Raw genomic sequence first — 27,241 nt, forward strand, 5'->3', positions numbered from 1 at the left:
TCAATGAAAAAAAAGCATTATAAAAAACTAACGTTCCATTTCACAGTCTATACGTGACCACGTCAGTGTACCCGGTGCCGTCGATATGCGCGCTCGACCAGATCTCGGACTGGTTCGACTCGCTCGCCGAGTGCCTGCACTGGAACGTGCGCAAGAAGCAGAAACAAATGGACGAGCTCAGTGACGTCACGCAGTCCTCCAGCGACACGCTCGACGAGATCGACAACCACGACGAGCGGCCCGCCGACACGTGACCAGTGTGAACGCGCCTTTATGTTTGACGCTCTATCGAACTTGTGATAGTCTATGGTTTTGTTTTCGCGCGCTTTCGTTTAATAAAGAACGTGTGATTTTAAATTTAAATGTAGTTTTAAGATAACGGATGCACTTATTATTAATTGTTGTGATTGATTTGACGAATAATATTTTAATCAAATTTTACTTAAAATTATAGTGTTCGTTCAAATTGTGGTATATTTGTGGAGTTGCAGGTTTACACGCTATGAAATTCAATGTGAAGACTGTCAACTGTTTTTTTAGCTTTTATCGATATTTTTCATCGATTTTTCGATAACCGGTTTTAAATAAATCGTTCGTAAGGTTGCTGAAGAAATTAAATGACTTTTTATCTTTATTATATTGTAGAATGTACGTTAAATTTTACATGATCTTACTTGACTTTTATCGGATTTTAATTATTAAAATAATGAATTCCGTGTTAGTGTTCTAAGCGCTATTGTGCAATAGTATCATTGTGATGGATAAAATATAATGAATACAACATCTTGTGTTCAACTTTATATTACATGACATTCCCCTAGGCATTATTATATTGATTGGAACTTGTATTTACTTAAATGAAAAATGCTTTTCTATGACTACAAACATTAACAACTCATAATACTTAATACAATCTTATTGTATCTTAATGATCACGTACAATTATGTCTAAGAGAAGTTATATTTTTCGTTTTTATCCTTTGAAAAATAAATTTGTTTATAATAATTAAAAATGGAAAGATTTACGTGGATACGATTTTGTTTTGCCGCTTCGTATAACTGATAAATACATTATACATATATGTATAGGCTCAAGTTTAAATGGCTATAATGTAACATGACACTTGGTGGTAGTGGTGCTTTGATATTCTATGTATGTAAAACTATGTGCCAAGGACAAATGTTGAGATATCACTGTGTGTAGCACAAATGGGACGGAATAAATAAATATTAGTATGGAGGATACATTAATAGAGTATATTATTTATTTAAATAATGATGTTTTCATGGAAATTGTACAAAATAATTGTTATCTTGTCTACCACAGACTTGTAATAAAATTGGTGATATTTATTTTAAAGGTTTCCGTTTATTTTTCATTGCTGGCTGCGCGTAAGCTTGGCTAGTGCGTAGTAAATACCCGCGACTAATTCTATTGGTCAAATAATCTTACAAAGACTATGTTCCCTATAAAATATTAGTTTAAATATTAGTTCAAATATTTTATTCTACAGAAACTTCTGCATTTCTATTAAATGATTCTCGTTTGTGGTAGATATCAGATAACTTTTTCGTATTCAATCATTACTTGAAGAAAAATAAATTTGTTTTTGGATTATACAAATTTGTTTATACACTGTGATTTTATTTCAATTCCTTAATTATCAGTCTCCCCAATTTCATTCAAATCCTTACTAATATTACAAATGAAAAGTAACCGGTCTGTATAGATATACAGAAGAGATCTTCTTCCCGCCTAAACCACTGCCACTGAATCGATTGGGATGACATTTGGTTAATTGTTAAAAAATAGTGTAAGACCTGAGAAAGGACATACAGATTACAGACAATAGGTTTTATTCCGGAAATCCCATGAGAACTGCTGTTTTTCTTAGGGGGTTTCAAGGCATATGACCCCCCCTCCCCAAATTGAACTCGTCAATTAAAAAAGTCATAAACTTTACATATTCGTCAGAGCTAGCGCGCACGAGCAACTTAGTCTCCGCAACTATTTTGTCTCTTCCATCAATTTGTATGGGGAGTTGCGTCGCTACGTGCGCGCACTTTCATACTAGCCCAAAGGTGGGAGAGACAAAATAGTTCCTTAGACAAAGGGCGTGTCCACATGTACACGGCACGGCGCCGTCAACGCGCAACGATGCGATGTCGCGGCGCAGTGTGTTGCCGCGTCGTAGAAATTAACGTTGCCGTATCGTAAAAATTCACGTCACTATACCGCAACGTTACAGGGCACGGCAGCCTTGGCAGAGAAGTGGCAGTCTGTAGCACAGTGTGATCAGAATTACCAGAATTCTGCGATTTTAGCAGAATATGAACCCTGATTTTGGGCTTAGCATAATACGCCGCACAATAGATAAAGTTGACAATTTTTAGCAGAATCTTAATAATCTTAACATAATTCAACATTTATTGTAAGTTAACTAGGTTTCATTGAAATAGTTGTGCTAGAAACATAGAAAAATCTATCATTTCCATTTTATGTAACGTTTTTGTTGGTGTGTTTGCCTTGGCCACCCTTCAGCAGAGCAGAAATTCAGGATTTTTTTAAATGTTTAACATATTTTAGCAGATTAACCAAGCAACTAGCACAATTTCTGCGGGGGTCATATTCTGCTAAAATCGCAGAATTTTGTTAAATCTGATCACACTGTGCTACAGACTGCCACTTCTCTGCCAAGGCTGCCGTGCCCTGTAACGTTGCGGCATAGTGATGTGAATTTTTACGATACGGCAACGTTAATTTCTACGACGCGGCAACGCACCGCGCCGCGACATCGCATCGTTGCGCGTTGACGGCGCCGTGCCATGTACATGTGGACACGCCCAAAGTTGCTCGTGCGCGCTAGCTCTAAGTATATTGGAAGTTAAAGACTTAAATTGAAACGCTGGTCGTTGAAACTCAGACGTAAGTTCTGGCCCGAACCTATAAAGAAGTCAAAAATGAAGTTTTCGAGTAATAATAATTGTATGACGGGCGAGACTGTAACCATGCGTAATAATCCCCTCCTCATTTCACTAAGCTCTAGAGTTATTTTCTAGTGTTTATAAAAAAAATAGTCTATTTTCAAAAATTCCAAACTTTGACCATTACAATTATTATTCTATGAGATGCAAAAACGGCATTCTCTTAAACTTCATTCTTCAAAATATATGCAGCAGCTTCAAATATCGATTGAATACCGATTTATGCAGATTTTATAACTATCTGTAGACGTCAATTTGACAGCTGTTAAATTTGACAATTGACACCATAATATCTCAAGATAGGGATGGCGATTCTTTACGAAAAAGATCGATTTTTAAATCGATTCGAATCGTAGTCTAATGAATCGATTCACGAAAAAATCGAGGCCTACAAAATCGATTCTTAAAAAATCGATCTTTTTTTCAAGTTTGCATTTACAATGTAAATTTGTATCAATTTTACTAAAAACAAGATTAATATTGCAATTAACGAAATCTTATCAATAAAATCAGGGAATTCAAAAATAACAATTATTTTTATTACTGTATAAGGATATCAAACAATAACAGAACTAACTGAAAATAATAGCGTCAAAGTGAAAAATAAGAAGCGCTTTACTTATTGACTTACCTTACCTACTCTCAATTAGTTATTATTTCGCAACAAACACTACATGAAAATCTGATGAAAATCAATTATCAATCATGAAAATACTTATATTATGCTAATAACAGTATTCAATAAACGACAACAACAAATGAATAATGCAAATTGCAATATCAATCGTCACAGATTATAGATACATAAAGTCAAAGACTACTAACGTAACTTTTTTTATTAAAGAGAGGCGAGTAAAGGATACTAAACATACAGCCATCTCGCGAGTTTATGAGTAGTTAGGTAACTCTTTAACCGGCAGTACTCTTATAATTCAGGCACATTCAACTAAGGGCTGATTTTTCAATCCTTGGTTAAAACTTATTCGTCGAATAATGTATAAAACTACCATTTTAAAAACGTATTCTAATTGCCCGTATTTGACAGTTTACGTGACATTTTATTATTATCGTGTAATACTTTATTGGACGGATAAGTTTTATCCAAGCATTGAAAAATCGGCCCTAAATGCAAGAAAAAATCGAATGTCGATTTTCAATGGTGATATATCGATTCAGTGAATCGACACAGTACTTCATATCGATTTAAAAAATCGATATTTTCTGCTCGAAAAATCGATTCTTCGATTAATCGATCTCAGATCGCCATCCCTATCTCAAGACTCAAACATAACCTAAAATTGGAAAGGTTTTTATTTTTTAATTCGGTGATGAAAATATAAATAAGAACGACGATTAACATTTGGTAAAGTAGAGAACTATCGAAAAAAAATGTCTAAAATTATTCCACTGATTAATTTCATATCAAAAAGGGGCATATCCCTCACAGCACCGAGAGAAGGTAAAAGAAATTTCAGAAAATTTGTAATACCAAACAAAAGAGGTTCGAAGATACATAAAATGCAACAAATGGGTCCTAACCGACAGCTTCCAATCGATAAGCGCGGTGTACGCGACACTGGCTACGAATTAAATGGAAAATTTGTGAGCGTACCAGAAATGATACCAGAATTGATTGTCCCTGACCTAAAAGACTGTACTTTGAAGCCCTATGTATCGTACAAGACAGAGGACGTAATACAAAGCGAGTTTACATCACAACAGCTCTTTGATGCCATTTATAGCAAGAAGATAGTGATAGACTATAAAGAAGGCAAGTTGGATGAAAATGGCCTGCCTCTTGAACCATCTGCTGAGGAGAAATTAACACCTGAAGAAGCCGTAGCCCAAGCAAAGAGAACAGGTTCTGATATCTTTTAGCCAGTTTATTTTGTAAAGAAGTAGTTTTAATTTATACTAGTATAATAAAGTTAATGTGTTTTGGTAATTGTTGATTTATTTCTACCCTAAAATAATCATGAATAAAAATTGCATTTAACAAAGATAATTTGTTTGATATAATTTTATATTTGTTGCTACAGAGTAAATTCAGAACTCAAATTTGGTATATTGTGTGCAGATATTTTTTGTGTGAAAATACCCGAGACAGAAATTAATTAATGTTCTCTTCTGATTTGTTCAATAACTTAGTATCATCAAACTTTAAACTAATTATTAATAGAGAAGAGAATTTATAGTGGAACAATTTGAATCAGAAGTTTAAGAAAAACATAGGTCTATGTAGAAATGGCAATATTAAGTGCTAGAAAAAAAAGAAAGAAATAATATGTAAAACCATACAAAAATTAAAGATGAATAGGTTTCTAAAATTTTTACTTTTTTTTCATTTATATCTATATAATAGGTATTTTCCTATCAAATTATTTTGCTATAAAAGTTCAGAAAGTAAATGTTAAATAAAATGAGGTAGATATGTTAAAAATTTTAAACTTTATCAAGTAATATTGACCTTTATATATTGAACATTAAGGTATGTCAGGATAAGCCTGTTTGATCTTTCACCTTCAGTAATAATTTATCAGTTTATATTATTTACTCTTCATTTCATCTGAGCAATTCTCATTTAAAAGATATTTATCGCTTCCCGCGGTAGTGTGGCGCGTGCGCATAGACTCGTTAGAAAATACTCAATCTATACAACTATAGTTATCTGCAATGGGAGGTAATTATTCAGCAATGGACCCGATGGACGTTTCGGTGCCCGACATCGACAAATTATTTGAACGCGACGGTTATTTAAGGCCTTATGAAAAAGAAATACGCCGCAGGTAAGTCTCCAAATTTTTACTTACTGAATTAGAGAAATAATCTACAAAATATGCGAGTAAATACGGCTCAAATAACGAAATACGAAGTTTTGCAGGTTATGTTTTGTTTTTACGACGTTTTGACAGCGCTGTAGCGCTTGAAGTTTCTAAGGCCAATTAAAACAAATTAATTTTACTGAGAAAATCTGTTTCTGTAAAATTAATTAATTTAAAGTGTTGTTTTATATAATAAAAATAAAATTTAAGTGCCTATTAATGTCTTACTCAGTATCTAAGATATTTCAAATTTTATGCAACATAATTCATGGGTCAAGATTTATTCAGGAAGGTACAGACATGCGCTTTAATAAGCTTTAAGCAATTTATTTACGCTTGAATCATTGAATGACATTTTCAATGTCAAATTGAAGGTCAAAGGAATTTTGTTGATGTTACAGTTATTACGGATTGTAGGCAATTCATAAAACTTCTGAAAGCTTATTTTTCATTATATTAACCTACTGTTAATATAGTAATTATAGGTATACGTTAATACTTAATGTAGGGACACACATATGCAATTCGCTGACCGAGCTTTTGTTGCACTACTCAACACTTAATATACTTAGTTACTATCCACATTCATAACATGTGGGATTCTTTCAAATATATGAATATAACTACCTACTTGTACTTACGTAAAAATAAAATATTTAGTAAATTATTTCAGATATGCCTGCTTCAGAGATATTTGGGAGAAGATGGAGTCTTGGGAGGGAGGAATTGAAGGTTTCACAACGGCATATAAGTTTTATGGACCTCAGTTTGGTGCCGATGGATCTGTAACCTGGCGTGAATGGGCTCCTGGTGCACATTCCATACATCTTCAGGGAGACTTCAGTATGACTCAACAAATAATATAAAAATTAAATTCTTTATTTTTTTTGTTACGATTAAACTCATAAACTACTCGACTGGTTTTAAATATTCTCATTACATTAAATAGCTTTGTATTTACTGAGTAATATCATTATGGGCATTAAATAATATAATATGTATTTTCAAAGATATTTAAATAAATAAAACTCGGTAGTATTTCTTATCTTTAATTTATATGTCATATACATAATATTATAAATTATTTTTAGATGGCTGGAATCCGAAGAGTCATCCTTTCAAAAAACTTGAGTTTGGAAAGTGGGAGCTCTATATTCCACCCAATAGTGACGGTTCTTGCCCTCTTATACACCAAAGTAGAGTGCAGATCATTGTCAATGACCATTTGTACAGAGTATCTCCCTGGGCTAGCTATGTGAAACCCCATGAAGGTTTTACATATCAGCAGTTCATTTATAAACCAAGTAATGTAAGTAATTTAATATTTTTCTCTTTTATGTTATTCTTATTTAAATCAACAATCCGTACTATAATACTTAAATAACTAATTTTTGCAAGACCAATAGTTGAAAAAAATATAAATGTCTAAACGAATCTTTATTATATATTATAGTTACTTTCTTTATTATTGTAAATTATGTAATATTTTCAGCCTTACAAATTCAAAAACCCAAAAGTGGACAGGCCGAAATCCCTGCGTATCTATGAATGCCATGTGGGTATTGCCACTACAGAGGGACGAGTTGGAACATATACCGAGTTCAAAGACAATGTTCTACCAAGAATAAAAAAATTAGGTAAATATAGTATTCTTGAATATAGTGAAATTATAAGCTGTTAATAGTCTTTTGAGGATTGTAACTACCTACTGTTCAGGTTTGATTGACTTGTATTTATTTGTGATAGACAAAAAACTATTAAATATTAAGGTTGATTTTATAATACTTTCAGGATACAATGCAATCCAATTGATGGCTATTATGGAACATGCTTACTATGCGTCATTTGGATATCAAATAACAAGTTTTTTTGCTGCTAGCAGGTAATATTCAACTACTTTTACCTTATATGGTTATGCTTAATTAGATTTAAGAAGATCCTGTTCTAGAGTTTGCTGAATAATTAAATACACACTGATTAATTCAGAATAAAACACTTCCACTTTTCGCATAGTAACAAACACTTTTTAAGTTGGATTTTCCAAGTAAAACCAACAAAATCTTGAATTAAAAATTTTGAGTAGTCTGCAGAAAAGAATGATTACTTTGTGCAGATTGAAATCCTCCTGAAACCAAAAAGGAAATATCAGACACCACTCATGAGATTTAACATGATAAGTTTTATATCTTAAACACTTAATTTTTCAAATAAGTGGAACTGTAAGACACCATTGTATAATAATTGATTTGATGTTTTTTTGCAGTCGGTACGGAACCCCATGTGAGCTGAAGGAGCTGATAGATAAGGCACACGAGATGGGTATATATGTTTTATTAGATATTGTTCACTCGCACGCCTCCAAGAACACGCTCGATGGACTCAATGAGTTTGATGGGACCACATCATGCTTCTTCCATGACGGGCCAAGAGGAACACACTCACTCTGGGACAGTCGATTGTTCAATTATTCAGAGTAAGTGATTACAATATAATCATATTAATATATGAGTTCACATTATAATAAAAATTACTATGAAAAAAGTAATAATAAAATTATTTTATTAGCTATAGGCTTCAGCTTCCATTATTTTTTTTTGCAGAGTTGAGGTGCTGCGATTTTTACTTTCCAATCTGCGATGGTATCAACAAGAGTATCAGTTCGATGGCTTCAGGTAAAGTATAGGTTTTTTCACACGATGAATACATTATTATCAACATAAGAAACTCCATAATTCATTGATATTACATGTTTGTAGATTCGATGGAGTGACCTCAATGTTATACCATAGTCGTGGTATCGGTGAAGGCTTCTCCGGTCATTACGACGAGTACTACGGTCTTAACGTTGACACAGAGGCTCTCGTCTATCTTATGTTAGCTAACGAAATAGTACACAACGCGGATAATAGAGCCATTACAATCGCTGAGGTAATTATCAAAATTTATTAGGACAGTTTTCTTTTAAACTTCTATAATAATTGATACTATTTGAAAGAGAAACTACAGAATTTCATGCCATCACTTCTCTGTAGAAACTTATTTTCAAACATGTGCATATTTTTTAGTATATTTTGACTATTCCATTTTGACCAATATCATCACCTAATCAAAAAGGTCATTTTAGTATGCAATCAATAAGTCCTTTTTTTTGTAAATTTATAACCTCATTCAACAGGATGTATCAGGCATGCCAGCAACCGGCCGTCCAGTCAAGGAAGGAGGCACTGGTTTCGACTATAGGCTGGGCATGGCCATCCCGGACATGTGGATCAAGTTGCTCAAGGAAGAGAAAGATGAGGACTGGAAGATGGGCCATATTGTCCACACTCTGACCAACAGACGCTGGCAGGAAGGCACCGTCGCGTATGCCGAGAGTCACGATCAGGTACTATGATATGATAGTTAATCATTCTAGCTACATAAAATCGATCTTTATCTTAGCCAACGTAGCCATGTTGCTACTTTTATATTATTTTTTCTTCAAGTAGCCGGGTAGAGTATGCATTAGTTGGTTTATTATCATGCCAATATTAAAAAGAACTGTTCTAGATTAGTATTCATTATAATAGGTTTCATTCAAACTAACTTTCATTAACGCGATTCATGTCGCTCTATTTAATTAAATTCGAATTAAAATGTTTCAGGCCTTAGTGGGTGATAAAACAATCGCGTTCTGGCTAATGGACAAAGAAATGTATACGCACATGAGCACAATGAGCGAGCCCAACCCAGTGGTGGAGCGCGGCTTGGCCCTACATTGTATGATAAGACTCATCACACATGCACTCGGTGGTGAAGCTTATCTGAATTTTATTGGTGAGATATATTTTAAACTGACTTCAATTGGTTCACTTCACGTTACTTCTTCATTGTTATATATATACTTGGAAAAAATTAAACAGGTAACGAATTCGGTCATCCCGAGTGGTTAGATTTCCCCCGGGCTGGTAACAACTCATCATATCACTACGCGCGTCGCCAGTGGAATCTCGTGGACGATGATCTGCTCAAATACAAGTTCCTGAACCAGTTCGATGTGGACATGCACGCGTTGGAAGAAAAGTACGGCTGGCTGCGATCTGATCCAGTGAGCAAAGTTTTATTTTCCCACCCTTCTCTGATTTTACCAAAGTTCAAGGGACTTATCACCAGAATAATATAATAAAAACTTGTAATTTCGTACATATTTAAATGTAAATCTGGAAGTAGAAAAGTTTCCACCAGTTCTAGAAATGAATCATTTCGTTAAGGCTCAAATATTGTAATTACATTTGTATTTAATTTCAGGGATACGTATCGTGCAAACATGAAGGGGACAAGGTGATAGCGTTCGAACGTGCGGGTTTATTGTTCGTGTTTAACTTCCACCCGTATCAGAGTTTCACGGATTACAGAGTCGGTGTAAATCTTCCTGGAAAATACCAGGTATTACAGATAATTTCGAATTAAAAAAATACCGGGTACTTAAGAAATTTGAAATTTGCTAATTTACTTAATTACTGCAACAGAAATCTCTCCAGTCTGCCTTCCTTTATTATATAATTTTATTCCTAATATTAAAACTGAATCCACAATTTTACTTTATTCGTTAATAGCTGTGCCTCGCGGTGTTACCCGCTAGGCCTTTCGCCTTCCTCGATAAATGGGCTATCTAACACTGAAATATTTTTTTAAATCGGACCAGTAGTTCCCGAGATGAACTCTTCAGTTTTATAATATTAGTATAGATGTGAGGTTAATGTACAAGTGCATGTGGTTAGATAATGCACTGTATTTATAAATATATTCATAATAAAATACATACTAAGTATATTAATAGGTAAATTAAACACTTATTATTTCTGTTTTCAGGCGGTATTATGCTCGGACAGTAAAAAGTATGGTGGTTTTGGTCGGGTTGAGCCTGATGGAGAGTTCCATTTCACAATGAATATTCCTTGGGGAAATAGAAATGATTCTGTGCAGGTGAGGTTTGAGAGTTACCATTATATTCTATCCTTTAATTTTAGTGTTTGTATCGGTTTACAAAAGAACCTAGACTTTTTATGAAACGGCTGATTTAACCAACTGTTCGTATGTAATTTACTTTAATAATTACTTAAGTTCACTAATCACTTGAACACTGTGTTCAAAAAACAAAAAAAAATCTATGTCTTCGTAGCTGATTTAACTGCTACGAATTAAATTCCATCTAGTCGAGACAAGTCTAGATTGAAGCTTCCCCTTACCTGCAGTACCTATCTTATTATAATGTACCTACTTAGACATAAAAATTTTATTTGAACACACACACAATTATTAATATAATCATCAATCATGAATAGCTAAATATTATAGAATAGAAAATCCTAAATATTATGTAATGTACTCATGTGTGTTTTTTTTTATTCCAAATGAAAAAAAAATAATTTTTTTTTTTATTTCAGGTTTATATTCCATGCCGCACTGCCATTGTGTATGCTAAATGTGATTAAAAGGTTTAAAGAAGATCCAATTTTTCAAGTTGCTGAAAGATCTTTATACCTATTCATACATTTTTTATCACAATATCTTTTAATATGATGAAAACCAAGAATTACAATGCAATTGCACTTGTATATTATAATCTTGCCATTTTTTGTATTGTATAACTATAATATTGTTTTAAACTGCCATTGTATTGTTTAATATATTATATTCATTACTAGTTATTTATTAGTGCTTGTATTGGTTGCTATAAATATTTTTGTATAAGCAAGTTGTTCTGTTTGTTAAAAGATTGATAAAAAAAAATATTTTTTATAATATAACTAAAATAAATTAAATGCATGTAGGAAATTATAATAGCTTTATAATTTTCGAAATAAAAGACTTTGTTGATTAGTACAAAAATATTTTATTTTATAAATAAAGCATTTTATATAACATCTGTATTTTACTTCAGTTTGGAACCCCAATCAATAAGTTGTTTTTAGGGGTGCATGACAATGGTTTTAGCCTGGATAAAGTAACTTTATAACCGTGTTCTTCAGCGAGTTTACCTCTGTCAGAATCTATGATAGCCATACACCTTGCACCCCTCACACTCAAAGGATGCTCTTTGTGAGTTTGATCAGCTGTATGACCAATACATAAATATTGGTCAATTGACACACTCTTGAATTTACTACTTCTTGGATAGGTTAATCTGTCTGTAGCATGGAGGGAGCCATAGCAACAAGGACACAAAACAAATTTAGCATTGGCCTGCAAACATTTGTCCAACACCAAATCGCTGGCTATCCCACAAGCATGAAGGGCAACACCAATATCAAATTTCCCTATGTAAAAATCTAAATTACATTGAAAGAAGTATACATTTGTTAAGCCCATCTCATGGGCCCTGTTTCTAGCTCTTAATAAAGATTTTTCCTTATTTTCTAGTAAAATTACTGTACATTTTGGTAAGAGGTGAGCTATTAGAATTCCTAAATGTCCACTGCCACTACAGAAATCTACAATCAAATCTCCCTCTTTTGCCATAGCAGTAACTGCCAATGTTAAGTTTTCTAATTGCTGTGACTTCCTATTCACTCTTTCAACAGGTAAATGTCCCGCTGAGGGATTTGCACCACTAGGAATTGTGTCCCAATCAACGCCATCATCCACATTATTAGCCTGAACTGTTAGTTCTAAGTCTTCTGTAACAGAACTTAAAGCCCTTTCAATATCTTCAGGTTTTGTGAAGAGCCTCTTTCTAGGATTATGTCTCTTAGGATCTTTTTGATAAAGACTTACATCTTCAGTTTCAGGTAAAGTTAATTCTTCAAAAGGTAAAGTTTCAATATGCAAAGGCTCTAAAACTCCCATAATTTCTTTCATTTCAGGGATATCAACTAAATTGTTATACCATTTATATGTTAGTGTTAGGTACTCCATAAAAATAGCTTTACCTAATAATTTCATGAGAATAGTGTATGATGGTAACAAAAGTATGTCAGCAAGACTTAAAAAAGGACCTTCAGCAAATTGATGACTTATATCCAATTTTTCTAATTTAGCAGCACAATCTAACTCAACATTTTTCTTTTTATTTGATTTCCACTTTCTTGGTTTCGGTGCTCTTTGTTTCTCAAGTTGTCCTGTATCATTGTTTTTATCATTGTCATCATTCTGATTCTTTATTTCATTATCTTTCTTTAATTTTCTTGCAACTTTATAAATATTATGTACTCTTACTGGTTTGTGTAAATGATTCTCAAATTTGACCAAATTAACTGGTAATTCATTTAAGTTAGTCACTTCAAATAAACTTAAAACTGTTTTTATAATATCAACCTCACAAAACTTTGTCCATATGGATACTTCGTTAGGAGCTTGTAGACAGCTTTTACGAAAGCCTAGTAAACCTTCATGATGTTCAAATGTAGACTCTGGTAAGACTCTATATTTAGAAACATGTCTCGCAACTGCACACAGGCCTGTTATAATCGTGTCCTCATATAGCACTACAGGGAACACACAAGATGCTACTTGCCAAGGGATATCTTGCTGGTTAACAACAACACCCTCTACAATTCTTAAATCGAAAGTATTTACACTGTTACTTCTATTATTGTGCACAAAGTTAATATCGATGTCTTTGGGAGAACAGTATTTGTACACACAATAAGTAATAAGAGATTCTATGGACACTTTAAGTGATGAAGATGTATTATATTCATCTAAACTACTATTGGCCTCTAAATATAAAATATTTACCATCTTGGACTATAATAATTGTGTACAAACAAATATATAATGATTGTTAAGTACTCCGTAGGCGTAGAAGTCCTTTATTGTTTATTTATGATGATGTATTTTACCTTTAAAATGTATTTTTTTATTATTTTCAAATTATAAAAGGTAAATAAGTAAAAAATTAAAACACGCGCTCAATAATACACATGTGAGTTTTGACCACAGTTTTGACCTGTGGTTTTGACTTGTGACTTGTGAAATCAGAAATGTGAATGTGAGTTGTGACTTGTGACTTTGAGCTGTCAGCGTGCTGTCAGCTGTGACATATCTAATATCCTCCATGCGTAGAGTGAGAAGTACATTCTCCCTCTACGCCTCCATGACATGAAATCTTACATGAAATAGAGAACTATACTCGGATTTTTAAATTAATTATATTATATCTATAATATAAAAATGAATCGCAAAATGTGTTGGTAAGCGCATAACTCGAGAACGGGTGGACCGATTTCGATAATTCTTTTTTTATTATATTCCTTGAAGTACCAGGATGGTTCTTATGTAGAGAAAACATAAATATGTATCTACCACGGGCGAAGCCGGGGCGGACCGCTAGTTATGAGATAAAAATGGTAACTAATAATAACTAATCTGTGGTTTTAGTGTCAAGACTCAAGTGTCAACTGTCGTCTGTCATTATTTGAAAATCAAAAGTCAAAACCACAAGATCAAAACAGTGACATCGTGAAATAAAATATTTCTATAATAAATATCTGATTTACTTTATCAAATGAATGGACCTAGTGCTGATTTATAGAAAAAAAAAATATATATTTATTTAACTAAGATTTATGCATTGTTCCTTTTTCATTTTTGTAATAATTGCAACCTCAGTAATTAAACAAAATGATTGAGATTTTGAATGGGTTCCTCCTTATTTACTTTTTAATATTATGTACACTGAGTGCATTAGTTCCCATTCTAGTCAAACCGGTAAGTGTTTAAAAGTATTCAATTTAAATTAAATTAAATTATATTAGTATTTTCTTGATTGGATTGACTACATAAACTGAAATTTCAGATTGTAGCCTGCTTCTCTCGACCGTCTTACGAAGAACGCAAGCTTTGGGATGAAATATTAACACTAAAGAGTGAACAAAAACAAATGTCTATGAAGGATGAGTTTGCTGCATATTCCAAATTACAAAGAAAAATAAACAAGCTTGAAAGTGAACTGAAAGAAAATTCACAGACGAGGCTCAGCAAGAGCATAGCAGTCAAAGGAACAGTTCATATTGTCCTGCAAGCTGTTATTGCTTTTATTGTTATAATTTCAGTGATATGTTTCCGACGTGAGCCGATAGTAGCTTTACATGCAAATCTGTTTCCATTTTCTACAATATTGAAATATCCAAGCGAGACCCCAAATGCCATCTCAACTCACATGTGGGTGATTATGTCCAATATATCAATAAGGACATTGTTGAAACCTATTGTGCCTTAATTTGTTGTATTTATTAAAGTGTATTTTGACATAATTGTTTTTTCATTTGTTCTCAAATCATAACATTTCATACAAAGTGCATAGGCTCTTTGGCCTCTTATTACAGACTGAGTTTGTATATGCCTATCACAAAATTGCATATATTCATAATTCTTCCATGAGTGCCCTTCATTGAACTCTTAAAAGGCTTGACGGATTCATTTGTCTTCTAGTGTAATCGAGAAATAAACGTTAATAAAAGCTACATATTGTTGCCTGACAAATTATAGAAATTATTATTGATTTCTTTCTAAATTTTATTCCAACCTTAAGCCACAACATTCAATTGAAAGATTATTTGCATTTGAAGTAATAATTGCAGATACTTAGCTATCCATTTGCACATTGCACTTATTTACAAGTCAACAAAGTATGTATTTAAGGAAAACAGGAACAGAATAAAACAAACAATATTTTTAATGATTTATTTGTTAAACAAATTCAATTGTATCTTATACTCAGTCTGACATACGTCCAATTACATCTTTAAAATATATCTAACAACCAAAAATCTGCTTACCTTGACATACAAAATCAACATCTACAGAATTAATAAATATTCATGTTCTAATACTCATTAGAACATAAACACGCTATGAAATTAAACTTACGATCGAGTAACGATAATAATAATATATGTATATGAAGTCATTCCGAAAGCACTATACATTGAATGCAATGTTTACAAATAACTAATATAAGCGCTATATCACAGCTCACAATTAACTATTTTAACTGCACTAAGGGACTTCCAAAATACCTTTCTCTTTTATAGAATTCATAAATTCTAAATATGCAACATTTGTGCTAGAATTTCTATTTGATAACATTTGTTTAAAATTTTATTTCTTAATATAAGTACCTTTGAACATTACTAACAAAGATAACATACCTAATCAATTTTGATTCGAAATTTGCTCATTATAAATTTAATAGAAGTATATTAGTCCGGGATACATCGCCCATTTTTGCAAGTGATTACTATCAAGCTAATTTTTCGTGAGTAGCTTTATTTTGATGAGATGCCCAATAATTTCATATTCGAAACTCTCGATTGTGGTAGCTTACAGAGGTAACAAGGATAAAAAATTTTGATTTGACGGTTCTCAAATATTTATTACGCAATTTGTAGGACAATATGTCTGTTGAATTATATAAGTATTAAATGAGTGAAAATAAAAAAATCAGCTGGTTAGTAATCATATATGATGACTTCGTTATCGATACACATTGGAAAGGGGGACTCTTTGATCAAACCATTGATTTTGTAGGACAACTATTTTTTCGAATAATTTAGATAATTATCTTGAGATTGAACAAAAAAAAAAACATTCAGTTAGTAATTAATTTTTGAGAACCATCAAATCAAAATATTTTATCCTTGTTTCCTCTGGTAGCTACCACAATCGAGAGTTTCGTACATGAAATTATTGGGCATCTCATCAAAATAAAGCTACTCACGAAAAATTAGCTTGATAGTAATCACTTGCAAAAATGGGCGATGGATCCCGGACTATATGCTCTTATTAATCGAAAAAATAATTATGAATATATCGTATGACTAACAAAAATCCCTTGGCATAATATTTCTTTAAATAGAGACAACAGGATTCACAACATCTAAATTATGCCAATTTTTAATTTTCATCATTTACAAACAGTCTTACAAACTCGAAAAACCTATTCAAAGGCAAATTTTGTCTCAATTATTGACTTAATATCATTTTTTATTGTCAAAAATGCGGTAAAGCCACTATTTAGAAAAATCTGCCTTTAGTCTATTGGATGCAATAACTAAAACCGTTAAATTCCTTCAGAATGTGTAATTAATTCGAAAATGTATAGAGAAGATACCTTTTAAAATATTTATTGAACAATACATAATAATCAACCAATCTATGTATGTGTGAAATTTATTTTTAGTTTCGAAGGATTGCGTAAGGGCAGGATTTTCGATTTCGATTCGCTGCAAGACTAGAAACCTAATGACTAACATTAAAACTTGCGAGTAAGTAGGCGGCTTATTCGGACTGGATTTGTTACTTCCAAATAACCATAGTGTTTAACTCGTTTTCGTTTTTACTAAAACTACAAAAGAAACATTTATGTGTACACTCACTATGTTATCACTTAACAATAATAGCTCGAGGGAAACAGTCGTCCTACAAGATTTCTCCATAACCAATAAAAGAGTATCGTATAAAAATGATATTATACAGTCAAAATATAACAATATGTTTAAAAATATAAAAATCTATCAATACAAAAAAACGTGAACCAATTTCAACATTGTGTGCAAACCAATATAAACGATATCTCGAGTGACAATACTTTTTATTGAAGAAATGTATCATAGACAACGAACCATAGCCATAGATCAAACATGGGTGTATCCATTCTTGCCATAGACAAAACTGGATGCTACAAACTAACAATGGCTTCTATAACCTCCTGCGACTAAACAGTCACATTTAGTCGTCTACATGACTAATGCCTTCGACATCGAGTATCAGCTCTAAGCGTTCAGGCAAGTGGCTAAGTGTTCTCATAGAAGGAGCTATTGAAGTGTGTCGTGAGCAAATACACTACTGCCTCGTATGTTGACATCATGATCGCTGTGTTCGGTATTTGACGGACCAACTGCGTGCCTAGGCCCCTGTTAATAATAAAAAAGATATATGTATATGTAAATTTTGTTAAAAATGGGTAATTTTTTGTGTATTCTTAATTGGATTAGTAAGAGAGATTAATTTAACCCATTGAGCCCCGACAGGCCCGATCGGTCCACGACACAATAGATTTTCTATTGTGGCTGTGATTCCGGGGCCTGAGTTATTAATATAAATATTAAATCAAAATACTCTTTACAATCTTTTTTTTTTATTATTACAATCCGATGTCGAACCAAGGTTCATGCTTGATTTACAATAATTTTTTCAAGTCAGAGTAGTCAAAAACAATTCATAATTTTTTAAATCAAAACAAATGCTAACTTGTAATCTTTGATAAAATAATGTATATCTTTTAATCGAAACGATTTATAATTTTTAATAATAATTAACATACCTATAGACACCACGGTAGCCCTCCTCCATCCAGACGGTATGAAGCGTCTGCCAGAATTTGCGATATTTGTCGCCTTCCTCTCTGAGCCGCGTTCTTGCCACCTCTGAAAATAAACATGTTTGAATTAACTATTACAAATTAATACTATAATTAATGCAATGTAAAGTAGCCAATTTGTAGTTCGTACAGGTGTTAATAGATGTCAAAGCATCGAAATAAACTGTATCTTGCTTTGTTTAAATATTTTTTAATTATGGCCACCTTCAGAATCCGTCCTCACTGGGATTGGGAATTGCCATATAAGAAAAAGAAGAAGAAGACCATCAATTGTCGAAGAAATAAATGCTCTCATTAATGGTTATTAAATTCGGTTATAATTTTATGTTACTAATTTATTAAGGGTGACAAATAACACCATAAGTGCTATTGTTTTCTCAGTCTCGAGTATTTAATGTCAAGTCGTCCAATAGATAAATATCGTTCAAAAAGGAAAAACTAAGAGTGCACCCTATTAGATTCATAATTTTAAAGAGATCATAGTGAGATCCATGGACGTATAAAAAAAGACGGACGCCCTATTACGAACAAACAACGTGAAGCCACCATAGTAAGCTAGCGATCGTGTAAAGACAATAAACAAGCACACACTCTCACCATAGTAAGCTAGTCGGCCGCCATTACGTCGTGAACTACCGACTGATTAACTGCGTCACTGTTTCACAAAAAATATTTAAAATGCCGTCTTGCGTGGTTAAATGGTGTCGCAACAGTACGATTTTAAATAACAAAACACGAGAGATTACATTCCACAGGGAAGCAAGTTATTTCTTTTATGTTTTAATGCCAAAATTATTACGGCAAAATTTATAGAAAAAGATACAGCCGCCATTGTCAACAGGACAGCTGTTGCCATGGCAACATGGCACACACACATGGATGTTTCGCCGCCATTACTAGGCTTCACTCAATGTTTAGGCGATATACCGTCCGTCTTTTTTTATACGTCCATGGTGAGATCATATACGGCCGTCCATTGTGATATATTTTTCTGTCTCATATTGTTTATTTCATGAATTTTGTTTTCCTGTACAATAAAGTAGATTCCAAACTCGGTGCCAAGGACATTATGATTAAGACTAAGCTTGACCAATTAATAGTTTATCTGTCTCCCAGATCTCGCCAATTTACTTCAATTACATATATTTCTTACTGCATTTTTTGTTAATTTCGAGTCAATATCAAAAGAATTAGTATCCGCATAACTATAAAAAAAATATGTACTAAAAATTTTAACTTTCCACGGATCCATATCCTTTAATAAATCTATTATCTATCTATATACTATATATTTCATTTGTGCAAACATTTAAAACTAGCATGAAGTAGTTGGTGACCTTTAAGTATTACGTAACGAATTGTATTTTTATGTTATCACACATGTATATATGTCAACTCTGAGATTGCAAACGATAACACGTCCTAGAAACGTTTTTTACAATATCTTAGTAATGATTGATTCTCATTTTGTTAAGATATCGAGGTTTGTTTACTGTGCCCATTAAAGTATTATTTAGGTAATAACAAAATTTGCGTCGCAAAGCCTATTTACTTGAATCCCTGTAGTCAAACAAAAAAGGCTCCGATTAGATCAAAAGATGTAAATTACTATACGCCCATAAACTGGAGGAAATCCCCCGGCAAAAGCATACATTTACTGACTTAGCAAGTCAGAGGTACCCAACTAGGTTTGTGTTTCACGCTTAATTAATTTCGTAAATATACCATATAAACAACATTGCTGCCAATTTCGGACACACCCTGAAAATTTTCCTGAAAAGTACCCTCATTAATTAAAACTCTCTAACGCTACTCACCATGTGGAAAAGCGATGCAAGACTCCAATTTCTTGGAAAACGCTCCAGCCATTGCTCCTATACACTGTAGAATGTCTGGCGGCGAGCACATCTCGAATTCGAAGCATTCTGCCAACTTTACTGCCAATTTTGGACACACCCTGAAAAGCCCAATTAATATCACTCACCATGTGGATACGCGATACAAGAAGCCACGGTCTTGGAGAACGCTCCAGCGCCCATGAACTCCAGGAAGTCTCTCGGCGAGCGAGTGTCTGGTCCCGAACCATCCCCACGACGAGCTGCCACCAGCCGCGCCTTAACACCTTCGTATAACACGAAGTGTACCACCGTCTCGCTGATGCCCATGTACGAGGCGGTTATGCCCTTGTAGAAGCCCTTTATGCCCTGCGAGAGTTCTCAATTAATGTTTTTGAGCTTTGATGCCGCTCTTTTCTTGAAGCATAGTAAGACTTAAAAAAAAAGAGCGGGAACGAACACATAACTATTCCAGTTTCGTAGGTATTCGAATCAAAGGTATAGTTTAAAAGGTGCAGAAACACCAATAATTTTTCCATTAGTATAATAATTAATTAGGATCTCGGTAGCTTTATTTAGTTTTTGACATTATGTGATTATTTAAAAAGGTAAACATAAAGTGTTTCTGTTTATAAAATTCTTGAGAAGAAAATATTAATTGTAAATTTTTAAACCCGGTCAAACACACTGAATATATGTATACAGGGTGTCCCAAAACTCAACGTCAAGCCAAAACGGGGCGACAGGATTGATTGTAACCATCATGAGAAAAATCTAAAAAAAAATCTATCCCATGCATTTTGAAAATTATGGGCATTTAAGAAAAACCTAAAAATTTGGTCAACCTGTAACTATTTTTCGGTTATTGTGGTTAATTTTTATTATTTTTGTTCATTTAAACCTTGGAACCGTAACCCTAAATAACATTTCTAGAATTACAGTAAAAAATAATGACACAATTGCCCCAAGTTTCCTTGAATTGAAGACTATTTGTTAAACTATGAATTTAAAATTTTCTAAATTTGTCGACTTTGACGGCCCCTCCTTTAAAAAAAATGTACTAGAGTGCCTTGGCAAGTGCCATTAAAAGTTGGCGCATTTAATCAGGATTGTAAAATAGTACAATATTTGTTAGTTTCATACAAAAAAAAATGAATAAAAAAATAAAAACCTCAAGTAACCCGATTTTTGCTAACCCATTTTACTCAATTAAAATGTTTTTTATTCGCAAAAACTCTAGGTAGGTTCTTAATTTTACGGCAAAATGATGAGAGAGATAGACAGTGGACATGTTTGCCATGAGTGAGCGAGACAGATAGTGACGCCACGCAGTGAGACGAAGATGCGTCGTTTAAACGAGTGCGAATGAAATAGATACAGACGCCATACCAAGCAAATGGCTACGCTACCAGTTTGACATCAGTTAGTACGTTTCGCTCATTCGTCTACTGCGCACCTTTCCGTATTCGCTTGTGTTGATTTAGTACTGACAACTTTGGCTTCTCTTTTTGGACTTGGATTATTGTGAATTGGACTTGTTGATTACATACCGGCAACTTTGGCTTCTTTCTTTTGGAATTGGACTTTGGTATTAGCATAATACCCTTGTTATCTACGATGCCTACTCGCTATACTTCACAAGAATATGCAAACATGCACCTCATTTATGGGGAATGCAGATGCAACGCAAGTGCCGCCGCTAGACTTTATCGTGAAAGATATCCAAATTTAGAGCGCTATCCGGATCACCGCGTGTTTGTTAATGTGCACCGTTCACTCACGGAGAGCGGCCATTTCCCGAATCAAATGCGGGCTGGAGGTAGACCTCGCATTCCTTACGAGGAAGAAGTGTTGCAAGAGGTCGCAGATGACCGAAGTATTTCAGTTCGTGGAATTGAAGAAAGAACGGGAATACCCAAAAGCACAGCACATCGTATTTTACAAAGAGCCGAAATGCATCCGTTTCACGTACAACGAGTTCAAAGTCTTCTCCCTCGAGATTATCCTGAAAGGATTTCATTTTGTAGAACAATGCTACAGAGGCATAATGAAAATCCCCAATTCATCCAAAAAATTCTCTGGTCAGATGAATGTACATTTAAAAAAGATGGCTACATAAACTTACACAATTTTCACGAGTGGCATGTGGAGAATCCACATTTAATGCGAGAAGACAGATCCCAGTATCGCTTTAAAGTAAACCTGTGGACCGGAATTTTAAACGGCAAAATTGTTGGGCCTTTTGAGCTGCCTGAGAACTTGAATGGCACGAATTACCTACATTTTTTACGAGAAAATTTACCAACTTTGTTAGAGGACGTACCACTAGCAGATCTTCGCCACATGTGGTATCAACAAGATGGCTGCCCAGCGCATTACGCAGTGCAAGTAAAAAATTTCCTTGACCAGAAATATCCGGGAAGGTGGATTGGACGTTCAGGCACTATCTCGTGGCCAGCCCGTTCCCCAGATTTAAATCCCCTGGATTTTTTTTATTGGGGCGTTCTCAAAGAAAAAATTTATTCAAAGCCCATTGAGAGTGTAGCCGATCTGCGAGAACGAATTTCTCAAGCTGCTGAGGACATCAACACTCGAGGATATGCCCGGCAAATAAGTAGATCTTTTTTAAGAAGATGTAGGGCGTGTATTGAGGCTGATGGCAAACAATTTGAACATTTGTTGTAATAAATAATGTTATTTCCCTATCTGACTTTTATTTCAATAAACCTAAAGTAAACTAGGTCAAGATTTTTAATTATTTTTTTAATTTTACTTACTTTTGTTGACTTTGGTAAAAGTGGCGTCACTATCTGTCTCGCTCACTCATGGCAAACATGTCCACTATCCATCTCTCTCATCATTTTACCGTAAAACTAAGAACCTACCAAGAGTTTGTGCGAATAAAAAACATTTTAACTGAATAAAAAGGGTTAGCAAAAATCGGGTTACTTGAGGTTTTTATTTTTCATTCATTTTTTTTAGTATGAAACTAACAAGTATTGTACTATTTTACAATCCTGATTAAATGCGCCAACTTTTAATGGCACTTGCCAAGGCACTCTAGTACATTTTTTTTAAAGGAGGGGCCGTCAAAGTCGACAAATTTAGAAAATTTTAAATTCATAGTTTAACAAATAGTCTTCAATTCAAGGAAACTTGGGGCAATTGTGTCATTATTTTTGACTGTGATTCTAGAAATGATATTTAGGGTTACGGTTCCAAAGTTTAAATGAACAAAAATAATAAAAATTAACCACAATAACCGAAAAATAGTTACAGGTTGACCAAATTTTTAGGTTTTTCTTAAATGCCCATAATTTTCAAAATGCATGGGATAGATTTTTTTTTAGATTTTTCTCATGATGGTTACAATCAATCCTGTCGCCCCGTTTTGGCTTGACGTTGAGTTTTGGGACACCCTGTATATCTTGCCAAAACATTATTTTACAACTTCTTGTTTTGATAGGCATTTGTTTTTATTTTTACTTTTGTCTGTTAGTTCTGACGATTGACAATTCTCAAACAAATGGGATAGACACAAATAAACATTGAATTCTTTCTCAGAAACATAGTATTTGAATCCGAAATGTTCTCGAAGCACTTGCATTACTTTCAGATCCTATCAGATTTCCATACTCCCAAATCAAACTTCCAAAATCCTACCATTCCATCGCTCCCGATACGAATTTATCCGTTTAAAAATAAACATGTGGGTATATTAAACGTGCGTCACTTCTATCCTACACATACTTACGTGTCTCGCATATATCCTTTTGATACACTCGAGAGCCGTAACGTTCTGCCCGTCGAGTTGCAGGCGAGTCTTCACGAACCAAATCGGATTGGTCATTGTACATGAGACGAATCCTGAAATAGATTTGATCGTTTTATTTGTTGTTTACTGGTATCGCGGAAATAATGTTTGGGTACGTTTTGCACTTATCATGTGGGGAGGGCGTGATAAGTTTAATTAGATGATTAATCTTACCACACACTGATGATAGTGTGATATGATTACAACCAAATTGGGAAGGACAAACAGAATCGTTTATTTTTGCTTTGGACGGGGCAACAGAAAAACAAAATAACTTTTTTATTTTCTGATGATATTTAGAGACTCATGATTTCAAAAACAAATTGCGAACTCTTAACAAGAAATGATTATCACAGAAAGAATGTGATGTATAAGGATAGTGTACTATTTTTCCTGTCACTGAAGATAATTATCAAATAGCGATGCATTTTACGTTCACTGCAGTATTTAATAACTTTCGAATCGTCTGCTACTTGTCGCATGAATTTGTAACTTTACCTTATTTTAGAGCACGAAAATAAACTATAAAACTAGCAATACCTGTATAATTTACTACGAAAAATTGTCTGTTGTAACGTTTTCACTCCGTTATTGGAGAAATGCATATTAAGTAATTTAGTTAAAAAATGAAGAGAAAATAATAAAATCCATACTAATATTATAAATGCGAAAGTAACTCTGTCTGTCTGTCTGTTACTCAATCACGCCTAAACTACTGAACCAATTTGCATGAAATTTGGTATGGAGATATTTTGATACCCGAGAAAGGACATAGGCTACCTTTTATTGCGAAATATGTACCACGGGCGAAGCCGGGGCGGACCACTAGTGTTGAATAAAGGCATATTGGGTTTCAACACGAACTTTGAGCGGGTGAATTTTGGAATGGTAACCTATATGTGGAAAGGCTGTGGTTCGTCACTGTGAATCCTCAAATAAAAGGATTTAAAGTTTATGAACAAAATAAAGCCTAAAAACGGAAGACACAAGAGAATTAAACGTCAGGAAATAATTAATTATACATGCACACATGGCTGATAAAGTGTCTTTTCTGATATTATACGTCGAAAGAACAATAAAGCTGTTATTTTAAGAGGAAACCATTTTTTATGATGTAGGAAGAGCTATGTTATAATATGTAGCCTTGATTTCAGTACAAGTTGACGAATGCGAGAATTCGCATGTAATTCTGTTGTGTTTTAGTTATGCATATTTTTCGTTCAAGATCACGACCAAATTTCATGTTTTAATTATCATAATTTTCTAATCTTTGCTTGCTCACATTCTTATCTTACATAAACATTAGTAGCATTGAATCGTACTCGATATGTTATTTTTAGTACATTTTCAATGTGGAATACAATATAGGTATGTATATTATATGGTATTCATTCACCTATCTGTTCTTCTCTGTAGAAACCGTGATCTAGTTGTTAACTATTTCCAGTTTACTTAATGAGTGTGTGAGTTTATAACTAACTAGCTGTGCCGTGCGGTTTCAACCGCGTGGCCCCACTCCTGTTGGTCTTAGGGTGATGATATATAGCTTTCCTCGATAAATGGGCTATCTAACACTGAAACAATTTATCAAATCGGACCAGTAGTTCCCGAGATTAGCGCGTTCAAACAAACAAAGAAACTCTTCAGCTTTATAATATTAGTATAGATTAATCTCAAGACGGTCTACGGGTCCAATTTGAAAATTCTATCAGTGTTAGATAGCACATTCATTTAAGAAGGCTATAGGCTATATATCATCACGCTACGACCAATTGGAGCGGAGTTATACGGGTAAAACCGCGGGGCACCGCTAGTCCACTACAATCGAGGGCCTTACCAGCCGCGCTAGCTGCAGATAGGTGCACTATAGGCGTGTCCGGTGGTATATGTTGGTTGAGGATGGCCTTTGCTTGCGAATATGTGCAGAAGTAGATGGCTCTGGATGGCGCAACACCCACGATGTTCGGCCCTAGACCCTTGAACAGCGCCCGCGTGCCTTCATTCTTCACAATGTGTCTGGAAAGAGAAAATGTTTAAGTTTTAGCATACTAACTAGTAACTACTTATGTGTATATGTGTGAAAACTTTGAAAATGGAAAAATATTAACTGCGTATTTGATGCTACTGCACGACATTGACGAACATTTTATAATTATGTTATGTATGTTATGCTCTATATTTATGACCATGTCTACAAAGCGATGCAGTATTTCAAGTAGGTATGTAAACATATTGGGGCGCCATTTTATAATCGATTTCAATGCCAAATAAGAAGGCTACTAAATAAAGTATGTATCTAACTAAATCTTTCAAAATTTAATAAAAAGAAAAAGTTATAATTCTGATAAAGTTTGTTTAGAATTTTACAAAGAGTGTCGGTAAAACAGTTGCAATTAATAAGTCTTAAAGATTTATTAATACGATTATATGTACTTATCTACGCTTTAAACTGATTAACGTTATCATATATAGAAGGAATTCAAAGACTCAAGTCTAGCAGACTATTTATTTCCTGATAAGATAGAGGGAAAGGGTAAAATGTACTGCGATATGATAACCTAGTTACATTTCAATTTGTCATATTAATACAATGTAGTTTTGTAATTTAGAAAGATAATTAAATCTAGCCTTATCTATTGCTGCTTGTAATCAGTGTCATCATGTATGTTACAATACAGTAAAATGTAAATATTGTTTTAATACTTTTTTCAAATGTGAACACGCTGTATACAATGCATCTAGTAAATTATACGAGCCGAATACTCTTTAAAAAATCATTAAATCTATAACTATTGCCAAGATGATATAAAAATAATAAACATCATAAGTAAGAACTAGTGTAATAAAAAGTAACTTTTTTGCACTATACGATTGTTTTTAAACACCATCCACCTTGCAATTAAGATAGGTGAATAACGTAATTGATAATGATTTGTAAATAAATCGTACTATGACGTAAATGGATTGAAAGATAACTGAATGTAAACAGTACTAAAATATATATAAACCGACATTGGGTCGCCTCGCCGTGACCTCTTGGCAGTCGTATTTGGCTTCAAAAGCGTATATTTAATGTATTGCATACTTGCCTGCCGTGTAATTTCCTCTCATGATATCCTTTTATAGAGACACCTTTATAGCAATACAGGCAATTATTATGCCGCATCTGCTTATTAATATAACCTAATGCGAGGTATGCGTCGGTTGTTATTTAGCAGTTTTTATTCTTCCTCTTATTTTCAATTCTATTTACGCTTTATGAAAACGTGTACTGTAATGAATTCTGTACTAATAACGAATCAATTTTTATTACATAAGAACGCCACAGGCCTCTCAAGGCCTGATCTTAATGTGCCAAAAAATATCAATCCACACTGTACATTATACACATATACGTACATTTATATACTACATCATGAAT

At 33.6% G+C, this 27,241-nt stretch overlaps 6 protein-coding genes across 9 annotated transcripts in view; 4 read left to right on the forward strand and 2 right to left on the reverse strand.

Annotated features, from left to right (window-relative positions):
• The window catches only part of LOC149901326 (NAD kinase-like), a 33,273-nt gene extending 31,930 nt beyond the window's left edge, over positions 1-1,343 (forward strand). For all 4 annotated transcript variants that reach the window (XM_090111507.1, XM_090111509.1, XM_090111506.1 and 1 more), the window contains one exon: positions 47-1,343. In XM_090111507.1, coding sequence (XP_089967633.1) covers positions 47-254 — 208 coding nt within the window. In that variant the 3' untranslated portion in view covers positions 255-1,343. The remainder of the gene's footprint in view (positions 1-46) is intronic.
• Positions 1,344-4,271: 2,928 nt separating this feature from the next.
• Positions 4,272-4,930, forward strand: mRpL41 (mitochondrial ribosomal protein L41). Its single transcript, XM_090111775.1, has one exon. It carries the CDS (start codon positions 4,375-4,377, stop codon positions 4,861-4,863), a length of 489 nt encoding a protein of 162 aa, XP_089967901.1. The 5' UTR covers positions 4,272-4,374; the 3' UTR covers positions 4,864-4,930.
• A 649-nt stretch (positions 4,931-5,579) lies between these two features.
• Positions 5,580-11,711, forward strand: AGBE (1,4-alpha-glucan-branching enzyme). The gene is made up of 14 exons (XM_090111552.1): positions 5,580-5,771; positions 6,481-6,650; positions 6,899-7,116; positions 7,300-7,444; positions 7,599-7,689; positions 8,071-8,280; positions 8,408-8,479; positions 8,564-8,735; positions 8,983-9,192; positions 9,452-9,623; positions 9,710-9,894; positions 10,095-10,232; positions 10,659-10,772; positions 11,234-11,711. Exons 1-14 carry the CDS (start codon positions 5,659-5,661, stop codon positions 11,279-11,281), a joined length of 2,058 nt encoding a protein of 685 aa, XP_089967678.1. The 5' UTR covers positions 5,580-5,658; the 3' UTR covers positions 11,282-11,711.
• Positions 11,659-13,759, reverse strand: LOC149901329 (glutathione S-transferase C-terminal domain-containing protein homolog). The gene has a single exon (XM_090111554.1). It carries the CDS (start codon positions 13,527-13,529, stop codon positions 11,727-11,729), a length of 1,803 nt encoding a protein of 600 aa, XP_089967680.1. The 5' UTR covers positions 13,530-13,759; the 3' UTR covers positions 11,659-11,726.
• A 431-nt stretch (positions 13,760-14,190) lies between these two features.
• Positions 14,191-15,043, forward strand: LOC149901330 (guided entry of tail-anchored proteins factor 1). Its single transcript, XM_090111829.1, has 2 exons — positions 14,191-14,498; positions 14,587-15,043. The coding sequence occupies exons 1-2, from the start codon at positions 14,412-14,414 to the stop codon at positions 15,007-15,009; spliced, it is 510 nt and encodes a 169-aa protein (XP_089967955.1). The 5' UTR covers positions 14,191-14,411; the 3' UTR covers positions 15,010-15,043.
• A 1,525-nt stretch (positions 15,044-16,568) lies between these two features.
• Positions 16,569-27,241, reverse strand: part of Rim2 (replication in mitochondria 2) — a 34,824-nt gene continuing 24,151 nt past the window's right edge. Inside the window, exons 4-8 of the mRNA XM_090111620.1 lie at positions 25,658-25,836; positions 23,761-23,873; positions 20,156-20,375; positions 18,115-18,217; positions 16,569-17,704 (exon numbers count right to left, since the gene is read on the reverse strand). Coding sequence (XP_089967746.1) covers positions 17,584-17,704; positions 18,115-18,217; positions 20,156-20,375; positions 23,761-23,873; positions 25,658-25,836 — 736 coding nt within the window. The 3' untranslated portion in view covers positions 16,569-17,583. The remainder of the gene's footprint in view (positions 17,705-18,114; positions 18,218-20,155; positions 20,376-23,760; positions 23,874-25,657; positions 25,837-27,241) is intronic.

This window comes from Colias eurytheme, chromosome 17 (genome assembly GCF_061535395.1).
Source record: "Colias eurytheme isolate Ceu_HAF_F1 chromosome 17, ilColEury1 Martin Lab GWU primary, whole genome shotgun sequence".
NCBI classification, from domain to species: Eukaryota; Metazoa; Arthropoda; class Insecta; order Lepidoptera; family Pieridae; genus Colias; species Colias eurytheme.